Source organism: Sorex fumeus, unplaced genomic scaffold (assembly GCF_029834395.1).
Source record: "Sorex fumeus unplaced genomic scaffold, SorFum_2.1 ptg000019l, whole genome shotgun sequence".
NCBI classification, from domain to species: Eukaryota; Metazoa; Chordata; class Mammalia; order Eulipotyphla; family Soricidae; genus Sorex; species Sorex fumeus.
The window spans coordinates 14,015,591-14,028,115 of record NW_026606076.1 but is presented as its reverse complement, the minus strand read 5'-3'; the positions used below and the strand labels follow the sequence as shown (position 1 = coordinate 14,028,115).

Genomic DNA, 12,525 nt, shown 5'->3' with positions numbered 1-12,525 from the left:
CCACCATCAATGAATTAGAGTCCCTTTCTCCTCACATCCATGCAAGCACTGACTGCTTTTTTTTTTTTTTGCTTTTTGGGTCACACCTGGCAATGCATAGGTGTTACTCCTGGCTCTGCGCTCAGAAATTACCCCTCTAGGTGCTCAGGGGACCATATGGGATGCTGGGAATCGAACCCGGGTTGGCTGCGTGCAAGGCAAATGCCCTACTCGCTGTGCTATTGCTCCAGCCCCAAGCACTGGTTGCTTTTGTTATTTTGAATGTGTGCCGGTTTCTGTGGTATAAGATGACATCTCATTGCTGTTTTGATTTTTATCTCCCTGATGATTAGTGGTGCAGAGAATTTTTTATAGATTCAATGTGGTTTCTATAAGGATACCCATGACATTTTTTCAAAGAAATAGACCAAACACTCCTGAAATTTATATAGAACAATAAATCCCTCTGAATAACCATAGCAATCCTTGAGAAAAAGAAGATGAGAGGTATCTCCTTCCCCAACTTCAAACTGTACTACAAAGCAGTAGTAATTAAAACGGAATGGTATTGGAACAAAAACAAACCTGCAGACTAATGGAATAGAGTTGAATATCTTTACACAGACCCTCAAATATATTATCATTTTATCTTTGATTAGGGAGCAAGAAATATGAAGTGGAGCAAGAAAAGCTTCTTCAACAAGTGGTGCTAAGAAAACTGGGTTGCTACATACAACAATTGAACTCAGACTTCTCAAATGCCATACACAAAAGTCAGATCAAAATGGATTAAGGATCTTAAACTCAGACTTGAATCTATAAGGTACACTAAAAAAAAAGTAGGCAAAGCCCTCCATGTCATTGAAGCTAAGGGCATCTTCAAAGATGAAATACTACTGACCAAACAAGTGGAAGCAAAGATAAACAAATGGGACTACATTAAGCCTAGAAGTTTCTGCACCTCGAAAGAAATAATGACCAAGATACAGAGACATCCCAGGGAATGGGAAAAATTATTTACTCAATACCCAACTGATGAGGGGTTAATATCAAAGTTACATAAGACACTGGTAGAACATGGTAGAACTTTATAAGGAAAAAAATTCAACCTCACCAAAAAGTGGGGAGAGGAAATGAACAGAAACTTCACCCAAAGAAGAATTTTTTAAATGCTTAAGGTCCAGAAAAATGATTTTAATATTTGAAATTTCACGTCATTATATTGAAATTATTTAAGGAAAACATATGGCATGTTTCTAAAGTGCAATCTGAGTAGAGTTGAATCATATTTTGCAAGGGAATATGGCAATAGTTGTCCTACTTATAGAGATACAAATATATCCTATATAGAGAGAATACAGAAAAATATATTCATTTGCCAATAGCTTAACTACATAAAATTCATTCCAAGCTGTGAGTCATTTTTTAGAAACTAAAAGGTATATAAGTAAATATATTTATTCCAATCAAATGTGCTATTGCTACATAAGGAAACTTACGGTTCACTGTTATCTTGATGCATCAGAATATGTCAGAATATAAACCTCATTGTATATTGTACATTGGGCTGTAGCGACATAGTACAGCGGGTTGGGTCAACCAGGCCAAACCGAGTCGATTCCTCCGCCCCTCTCAGAGAGCCCAGCAAGCTACCAAGAGCATCGCGCCCACACAGCAAAGCCTGGCAAACTACCCGTGATGTATTCAATATGCCAAACACAGTAAAAACAAGTCTCACAATGGAGACGTTACTGGGCCCACTCGAGCAAATCAATGAACAATGTGAGGACAGTGCTACAGACAGTACATTCTGCAATGTACTCATTGTAGAATGGAAGACATGTATTCAACTGGGAGAATCCACATTAGGATAAATCACAGTGCAGCATATTTTATCTTTTTGAATAAATTATGTTATAGTTTCTATCTGAAAATTGAGGCACTTTCCACCACTATGACATTGCCCTTTATGATGTGTCTCCTCACTTCTAAGTCTGTCCACAAAAGCGTCCAAATTTTAACCACGAATGGGGCATATCTGGACACTATTAGGGTCACTTTTGTTTCTTGCTTGCTCAGAGATTTCTTCAGTTTCATAATTGAAGGATTGAACTCACAAGAGAATTTAACTCTGGCCCTGTCATTGGAATCAAGATCCTTTTTTTTTTCCTGAATAAACAAGTAGCACAGACCAGCCAAGTTTGTGGTATTTCAGGCTTTCCATACACTGAGACCAAATGTGGTATTTCAGGCTTTCCATACACTGAGACCAAATGGGAACAATAACAATATCTGAGCATCAGGAAGATCCCTTAAAGTATTAATGTAGAACAAATGAGGGGGGAAAATCAATGAAATCAATGAAAAATCAATGATGCTAACAATATTTTAAAAAGCAACAACAACAACAAAAAGACACTACAAACAAAGAAAAAATGTCACTGGAAAGGTTCGTTAAATTCATTAAAATAGTGCACAAACCATTTTAAAAGGCAAGTATTAATACTAAGGATATATATGTATGAATGAACAAAAGCTACAAAAGTTTCTTGGGGATTGTCATAAATATGCAACAAGTGATGAGGAAGTGCAAATTAAATGGGGGGAAGAAAGCATGTAATCATTCACAATGTGTTCAAATATAAAATGATTATCAATCCAAATGAGAAAATCCCACTCACGACTGGAGCAATAGTAGAACAATTAGAGTACTTGCCTTGGATACAGCAAACCAAGTTCAATTCTCAGCATCTGATAGCATCCCTCAAGAACCACCAGGACTCATTTCTGAATGCAGAGCCAGAAGTAAACCCTGGGCATCATCAATGTGACCCGAAGACGAACAAATCACACACACCAGCTATTTTATCCAAATTGCCTTGTAAATATAATAAATATATAAGTTTTATTATAAAATTCTAATAAAAAGTAAAGAAAATGTAACGAGAATCCAAATATCACATTAAAGACAGCCATAAAAACTCAGTGAAAGCTCGAAAGAAGTAGGATAATAAGGGAGAAACAGATAAGGAGAATAAATAATTACTAAATGGATCCAAAAATAATGAATAAAGTGGAAATAAATGCATAACAGCATTTAATTTAAATGCAAAGTAGCTAAACTTCCAATCAAAATAAAATGGAGCTAAAATGCAGCAACAAATCCAAAAAAAGTTTTTAAAAATTCATTAACTTCATAGGCCATACACACAGATATCGAAAGTGAAATATTTGGGGAAAGTTCTTTACAAATAGAGACAAAAAAACAGCATTTTCCTGAGTCAAACAACAAAGACTGAAGAATATACTATCATGTGATACAAATATGTACCATATGTGATAAAAAGAAGTCAATCTAGCAATTTTCAGATATAAAATTCAGATATAAACATAAGACAGATGATATTACTACATCCTAAGAAATACCGGTACACCCAAATTAGATGAAGCTATACTTATATCTAAAGGGGAAAATTGAAAGAAACACAATAATAGAAGATTTAACACCCTTTTATATCAATAGACAGTGACTATGTTAGTGATACACAAATTAATATTGCACAACAAAATGGAAAATTAATGTCAGGCATCCCTACATTAAAATTGCATGAGCTGTGTGGTTTCCTAAAGTATTGATTTTTTTAAATTATTTTATACCACCTTGAGACTAGACTTTGAGCAACCTTCCATTCCATCATCAACATGGTGACACCTATGTCCTTCTAGAATTAATTGTTCTTAATAAATCCATTCAGTTAATCGTATAAGAGGAAACTTCCAAATATTTCAGATCCACAGTTGGGAATATACTTGAGAGAGCAGGAATAGACAAAGGCAAAATACGTACAGATCTGCAGAGCAGAAAACTGATCATATTTGTCAGATAGATTGCATAGGAGAGTTGCAATGAAAGAAATGCAAAGTTCATAAATAAATACATACAAATAAATAAGACTAGTCCCATTGGACTCTTGGATGAAAACAACCCTGAAGTCTATTTCAGGAGTTTGGGATCCCCCAAGAATTGACACCTTTTAAATCCAGAAAATTACGCTTTTATATATTTCTTCCCAATTAGACTTGTCAGAGCCTCCTTGATGTCTTTGTTCCTGAGGCTGTAGATGAAGGGGTTCAGCATGGGGGTGACCACCATGTACATCACAGATGCGATGGCACTTGGACGTGGATTCTGGGTCACAGCAGAGCTCAGGTACACACCTAAGCCCGTACCATAAAATAAGGAGACCACGGAGAGATGAGAAGAACAGGTAGAAAATGCTTTGTACTTGCCCTGAGCTGAGGAGATTCTACGCAGGGAGGAAACAATCTTAGAGTAAGAGTAAAGGATCCCATAGAGAGGAATAATACCAAGCACCGCGGCTGCAAAATACATCAGCAAGTTATTAAGGAAGGTGTCAGAACAGGCAAGGTGAATGACCTGATTGAGTTCACAGAAAAAATGGGGGATTTCCACATCTGCGCAGAAGGACAGACGCAGCACCATGGCAATTTGTAAGAAGGAATGCAGAATACTGAAGATCCAGGACGCCAGAACCAGCAGCCCACAGAGTCTCGGGTTCATGATGACCGTGTAGTGCAAGGGGTGACAGATGGCCACAAAACGGTCATAGGCCATTGCTGTCAGGAGTAAGTCATCCAATAATCCAAACAGCATATAAAAGTACATCTGGGCGAGACAGCCTACATAGGTGATGGCCTTGCTGTGTGTCTGGATGTTCACCAGCATCTTGGGGATGGTGGTGGAGGTGAAGCAGATGTCCACAAAGGACAGGTTGCACAGGAAGAAGTACATGGGTGTGTGGAGGTGGGGGTCTGAGCTGACGGCCAGGATGATGAGCAGGTTCCCCAGCACGGTGATTAGGTACATGGAGAAGAAAATGCCAAATATGAGGGATAGCATTTCTGCTTCATTTGACAATCCTAGAAGAAGAAACTCTGTAATTTCTGTGAGATTCTTTGTCTCCATGTAATGAAGAGCCCTAGAAGAAACAATAAATTGTGATTTATACTCACATGAGCATTCATTATACCTATAGCTAAAATAGTTGCATCCTCTTATTCAAAAATTTAGTCCATTATTACCAGAGCAAGTCTCTCTTGACCTATCTTGTACATAACTACTTGTTACGTGATACCCCCAGTCACCCAGTCTCTGCTTTCCCCCAAATACCTTTTATTCCAAATTTTCATGGAAATAACACAGACTTTCCCCCTTTATTTTCTATTTTTTTATTTGAATCACAGTGAGATGCACAGTTACAAAGTTGTTCATGATAGGATTTCAGCCATATAATAAATATTCCAACACCAGCCCTTTCACCAGTGTACAATTCCCACCACCAATGTCACCAGTTTCCCTCCCACCAGCCAATAGCCTACCTCAATGGGCATATTTCTTCTTTCTCTCTCTCTCTCTCTCTCTCTCTCTCTCTCTCTCTCTCTCTCTCTCTCTCTCTCTCTTTCACTCACTCTCTCTCTGTTTCTGTCTCTCTCTTTCACTCCCTATCTCTCTTTCATTTTGGGCAGTATGGTTTATAAAACAGATACTCAAAGTTTATCAGATATATCCCTTTATTTTCTTTTTTAAAATTTTTAAAATTTAAATTAATTTATTTTTTAATGTATCATCATGAGGTACAGTTACAGACTTACAAACTTTTGTGCTTACATTTCAGTCATACAATGATCAAGTACTCATCCCTCCACCAGAGACCATTATCCACCACCAATGTTCCCAGTATCCCTCTCACCACCCCTCCCCCATTCCCCCATCACTTTATTTTCAACACCAGTTCTTGTCCAAAGTGGTCCTTTTCAACTATTATTGTCATACTTATCCTTTCTTTATCCTAACTGCCCTTTGTCCCGCACACACTTGTGGTATGCTTCCAACCATTGACAGGTTCTCATAGCCAATTTTCCCTAGCCTTGGATATTAGTCTCATACTAATTTTTATATACCACAAATGAGTGCAGTCATTCTACATCTGTCCCTCTTCTCTGACTTATTTCACTCAGCATGGTACTCTCTGTGTCCATCCATTTATAAGCAAATTTCATGACTTTATTTTTCCTAACAGCTGTGTAATAGTGCATTATGTAGATGTATCAAAATTTGTGTACCAAGTAGTCTTTTCTCGGGCACTTTTGAAATATGCTCATTCCTACAATGTTCCGAAGACTGTCTTTGCAAGAGCAAACAATCATAAATTTTACTGAACCTTTAAGAACATTAAATGAAGTTGATTGTAAGAAAAAATAAATGTTTACCTGTGTTACAATATGGATAGAATCAGAGCATGTTGTGGTGGTCAGATATCAGAATGGGAAAGACAAACAGGTTGCTCTCTCATTTGCAGGACATAATGAAGCAAGTCAAGAAAGCAACACTCAGTGATGCTGCAAACTTGCCCGCAGAACTGAGTTAGCCAAATGGGAGAGGTTTAGGAGTCGTGAGTGACCCAAGACTGATGGAGGACGATCTCAATTCTTTGGGGGATGTTGTGGTGATACTCACAAGATTTGTGGAGCTAGAAGCATTTCCTCTCCATATCAAATTCCAAATTCAGTCAGTGAACCTACTGTTTGATTTTGTTTCTCCAAGCAAGTCTACTGAGATTGTACATGTGCAGCCCATGTTAAAAAATGTTTCTTATTCATCCTTACTCTATGCATTTGAGACTATATATTCATAAATAATTTTCTCATAAACTTTGGGACGGGGAGGGGAGAACCACACCCAATAGTGCTCAGGGCTTATTCCTGGCTCTACACTCAGGGATCACCTGGCAGACTCAGGATCATCTGGGGTATCAAAGATTGAACTGAGTGTTCCTTGTACAAACCAAATTACTTCCTTGCCGGTCCCCTCTCTCAGACTTTTATAAGGAAACTGGTGTAAAGATAAAAGTTTTCTCTTTTTATATTTCCAACAATGACCACTAAAGTGACTGCTAAAGTGTTTCATTAAGGCACACACACACACACACACACACGCAGACACACACATCAGTAGTAGAGGGAAGTAGACATAGGAGGGGTGGTTGTTAGAACACTGAAATTCAACTACAAATAACTACAAATAAGCCTGAAACTCAACTACAAATAACTGCAAATTTGCCTGAAATTCAACTACAAGTAACTTGGTTAAAAATTGCCCCCCTCACACATACACACAAACATAATGTAAAAAGCTGATAGTACTAACCCACAATATCACAAAGTATAATGTGACTCCTCACTAATGTTTACATGCAAAAAGTAAAGGGAAAGGAGCCAAGTTAACAAAATTCTACACCTTATAGATCAATGCAATGGAAAATAGAAACAAGTCCACTGTGATCTCTACATATTGGATCAAAGGAAAATGTCAGACAACTGAGGATGCAAATCATTGCCATCACATTCCATCTACAAATGCTTTCATAAATGAATGCGTGGAATGAAAATGCGAAAGTCAGATTGTTAGCTCCATCCTTCTTACATATGTTAACATTTTCTTTTTGTTGTTGCAGTTTTGGTTTGGAGAGTCTCACACAGCAGTGCTCAGGGCTGACTCCTGACTCTCTGCTCAAGGATTATTCCAGGCGAGGCTTAGGGGTCCCTATAGGATGCTGGGGATTGAACCTGGATTGGCCTTGAGCAAGGTAAATGCCACTGTAATATTTCTCTGTTCCCAGTGATAATTTTCTTAATTATAAATTCCAGAGTAAGAACTATTAAGGCAAGTGTCTCAACGACTGTTTTGAAAGATAATATAATATTTACATGTAATAATATTTCCTTCATCTGGATCTTTCTCATCGATAGGTAAACATAGTTAATGTGTTTCATCTTAAGGAACAGATGTGAGGACTTGAGACATAGCACTGAGGTATGATGCTATATGGTGACTGCCATAAGCAAATCCTGTGTGCAGATTCATATGTAAACCTGAGTACAGCCAGGTATAAATCCAAAAAGAAAAAAAAGAAAAGAAAAAAATATGTAATCACTGTATATATTTTCACAACAAACACAATATTCCTACTTTGATTAATTACAATACCCTTTGGACATAGAGTTACTTTTACTGAAGTCTTTCAAGCTTCCAATTTATCCCCTACTTTCCTTCTAATTATTTCATGACCAGCATTGACACATGCATTGATTATTCAGTAATCAACCCTCTTTGGTGTCTAACATTACCAACTGGTTTTGAAGCAACCATAAAAACAGTGGTCTCTAGAATCGAGGGTAGGCTGGCAAGGCACTCCGGTAACCAGGTAAATGTTTTTGCCTTTCCCTAACTCTGACTTTCTAATGCAGTGTCTTAGTGACATTTAGACTCACCAGGGTAGGATTTTGAAGAGAAAGACTTCGAAATAGAAATTCAAGTTCCTTGTTGGGAAGCAGATTACAGAGACTGACACCCAGACAAGACAGCAGACAGGAGGAAGGCATTGGTCCCCTGGACAGATTCAGAACTCCATAAGCATCAAACACATAGGTCCAGCCTGAACAAGCTGAGGAAGAGACAAGAGGAGATATTTATGGCCCCCTTTCCTGCTCATTAGGAACTCTTCCAACTAGTTACTGCAGCACTTGGTAACTGATTTCCCAGTGGGTCACTTGTCTGGACAGAAAGAAACTTTCTGGCAGCTTCACTTTTTTTTCCAAGAGATCTTGTTAAACTAAGTGTCTCATTATGATGTATCTAATTTATGATGACTCCTTCATCCCTCTCCTGATTTAGAGTAGTTGCCTCTCAAGAGTTTATGCCAAACTTCAGTTAAACTTTATTAAGGTGTAAGAGTTTGAATGTAGTCTTGACTTAAATTGATTGCATTTTCAAAGCATTGGCAGACTTACTCGTTGCATCTTATTTCAAAGCTATAAGATAAGATATAACCATGTAGATCTCTAGAGAATTCCATGACTCCTGTTCTGTTCTGTTCTGTTCTGTTCTGTTCTGTTCTGTTCTGCTCTGCTCTGCTCTGCTCTGCTCTGCTCTGCTCTGCTCTGCTCTATTCTATTCTATTCTATTCTATTCTATTCTATTCTATTCTATTCTATTCTATTCTATTCTGTTCTGTTCTTTTCTGTTCTATGGAATTCTAAAATTTCCCTTTACATCAAGCTCCATGCTACTTCATGAAAAACCTGTGTGCTATGCACTTCTTGGTTCTATAAAACTTTCACCAAATTAAAGAGAAATTTCATTATTATTTCTCTTATTCTTATAATAATAGGATACTATTATTATTATATAAATAACTCTTATGATAATAGAATGATATTCTATTATTACATTAGAAGATAAGAATGACTGTCATTATAGTTATGAAAACTTTCCTTATTGCAAGAGACACTCAGATATGACTTGGATCACTGCCACTGTCACTGTCACTGTCCTCTGTTCATTGATTTGCTCAAGCGAGCCCAGTAAAGACTTCATTTTGAGACTTGTTGTTACTGTGTTTTGGCATATTGAATACGTCATGAATAGCTTCCCAGACTTTGCTGTGCGGGCGAGATACTCTCGGTAGCTTGCCAGAGTCTCCGAGAGGGGCAGAGAAATCGAACCCGGCTCGTCTGGCCACGTGCAAGGCAAACGCCCTACCGCTGTGCTATTGCTAAAGATATATTTGATGTTTAATGGAAGCAAAAAATCTGGTAGAATTATGCTATTGGAATCAAAAACAGATGGAAAATATAGATTGTTTGAAAGCAAAATTGATATTATAAAGGATAAAGATTTTCTATCCATCAACAAGATTACATTCATTTCTAAATACAAATAAATATCAGTGCGCCAAAAGTAGATGATGTGAAATAAGATATAAAAAGGACAAATTGAAATAAACACAAAATGTAAGAAGAAATAATATTTAGTTTGAATCAGATCATGGATTAAATCATTGACAAACAAGTGAACACACAAAAGTCGTTGTAAGAATTTTTACTTTAATAAAATATATGAACAATTTGATTCCACTGGTGTCTTTCTCTCAAAGATGTATTACATTTTGTGACTTACCTTAAGAAAACTCCCTGCCTCTGATGAAAATAATATAATACATATTCTTTGAGAATAAATTGTTCTAAAGGAAAAAATCCATGTAGTTCATGAAGGAAATGTGAATTTCTAAATATTTCAGATTCAATATTGACAAACTAAGTGTGAGAACTGGGAAATACTAAAAAGCATCCCATACCAAAAAGACCAAAAGAACAGAAACATGAAAAGTGTTTCAAACAGTTTTTATTAGGGGGGATTGCAAAAAAACACTGAAACTTAGTGAATAAATAAATGTTATAGGAAAATTTCCCCAGTTTTGATTCCAAAAAAATAAGAATTTTTGTAATTTTCTAATGGATCCCTTAAAAATAGCAGTTCTTCAATAATAGGAATATTACCCCTTTATGATTTTCTTCCCAATGAGGTTCTGCAGAGCCCCTTTAATGTCTTTGTTCCTGAGACTGTAGATGAAGGGGTTCAGCATGGGGGTGACCACCATGTACATCACTGAGGCGATTGCTATTGACCGTGAGTTCTGGGTCACAGCGGAGCTCAAATACACGCCTATGACTGTACCATAAAATATGGAGACCACGGAGAGGTGAGATGAACAGGTGGAAAACGCTTTATACTTCCCCTGGGCTGAGGAAATTTTATGGATGGAGGAAACAATCTTAGTGTAAGAGTAAAGGATCCAAGCCAGGGGCCCACCCCCTAGAAGTCCAACTGAAAAATATATCACAAGATTATTAAGAAAGGTGCTCGAACAAGCAAGATGGAGCACTTGATTGAGTTCACAGAAAAAGTGGGGGATTTTCAAGTCGGCACAAAAGGACAAGTGCAAGACCATTAAGGTTTCTATCAAAGAATGCAGGGAACTTGTGATCCAGGACCCCAGAACCAGCAGTCCACAGAGCCGGGGGTTCATGATGACCGTGTAGTGAAGGGGGTGGCAGATAGCCACAAAGCGGTCATAGGCCATCACCGTCAGGAGAAAATCATCCATTACTCCAAAGAGTATGTAAAAGTATATTTGAATGATGCAGCCTTCATAGGTCATGGCTTTGCTGTGTGTCTGAATGTTCAGCAGCATCTTGGGAACAGTGGTAGAGATGAAGCAGATGTCCACGAAGGACAGGTTGTACAAGAAGAAGTACATGGGCGTGTGGAGGTGGGGGTCTGAGCCAATGGCCAGGATGATGAGCAGATTTCCAAGCACAGTGATCAGGTACAGAGAGAAAAAGAGACAGTAGATGAGGGGTTGCATTTCTGGTTCCTCTGACAATCCTAGAAGAAGAAATTGTATAATTCCTGTAGTGTTCTTTTCTTCCATGCGTTGGAGGAAGCTATAAGAAATAGGAAAAATAATATTACTTTTCACATAAACAGGAAAGGCTTAGATATTTTCAATCTACATTTCACATCCTATTGTCAGAAAATTAATTTAATGTATTGTGACTGTTAACTTCTTCCTCCTCAATACCCTTTTATGTTACTATGCCCCAATCTTTGCTTTTCCACTGTAGCTTCCACTCTATTACTTTTAATTAAAATATCTCAGGCATTGGTGATGTTGTAAATGAGTTTCAAGGATGTCCCAGGACTATCTGTTTCATGGGTCTATGATGCTGAAGAAACTTTCCTATAATCTTCGTGATAGAGAAATGCCATAAGCAAATTAAAAGTTCATCTCACGCTCATGATGTGCTGTGATGAATATTGAAAGGTGATCCAATAAGTCTTAGGGAGGAATACTTTAGAGTGAGGTGTGATGGGGAAGCCCATACTTAGAACTATAGCCGCACATGCTAGGGGAAAAGGCAGCTCAGATAGAGAAGGGAGCACCAAATAAAGGGTGTTGGGAGGATCCTCCCAGGATGGGAGATGCATGCTGAAAGTAGACTATAGACTGAACATAATTACCACTCACTGCCTCTTTTGCATTGAGTGCAAAATAGCATTTGCCTCTTTTGCAAACCACAGCACCCAAAAGGAGAGAGAGAACAAAAGGGAATGCCGTGCCCCAGAGGCAGGGTGGGATGGGGGTGGGAGGGATACTAGGATCAGTGGTGGTGGAGAATAGGCACTGGTGGAGGGATGGGTATTCAATCAGTGTAGAACTGAAACCCAAGCACAACAATTTATAATTCTACAACTATACCTCCTGGTGTTTCACTAATAAACGTTCATGGTCATGGTCCTCCCATTTTTCGATTTTGCTCGAGCGGGCCCAGTAACGTCTCCAGTTTGAGACTTGTCATTACTGTGTTTGGCATATTGGATACATCACGGTTAGCTTGCCAAGCTTTGTCGTGCAGGCGAGATACTCTCGGTAGCTTGCCAGGCTCTCTGAGAGGGGTGGAGGAATCAAACCCGGCTTGACTAGGCTGGCTGCACGCATAGCCCTACCACTGTACTATGGCTCCAGCCCTTCACTAATAAAAAATTTTTTTTAAAAAAAAGAACTGTGGCACTGTAGTACTGTCATCCCGCTGTTCATCAATTTGTGCAAGTGGGCCACCAAT

General features: G+C 38.2%; 2 protein-coding genes across 2 annotated transcripts; both read right to left on the bottom strand.

The window, feature by feature from the left end:
* Positions 1-4,027: 4,027 nt before the first annotated feature.
* LOC130021955 (olfactory receptor 7A10-like) lies at positions 4,028-4,966 on the bottom strand. Its single transcript, XM_056112691.1, has one exon. The coding sequence runs from the start codon at positions 4,964-4,966 to the stop codon at positions 4,028-4,030; it is 939 nt and encodes a 312-aa protein (XP_055968666.1).
* Positions 4,967-10,394: 5,428 nt separating this feature from the next.
* Positions 10,395-11,333, bottom strand: LOC130021954 (olfactory receptor 7A10-like). The gene has a single exon (XM_056112690.1). It carries the CDS (start codon positions 11,331-11,333, stop codon positions 10,395-10,397), a length of 939 nt encoding a protein of 312 aa, XP_055968665.1.
* Between the last annotated feature and the right edge of the window lie 1,192 nt (positions 11,334-12,525).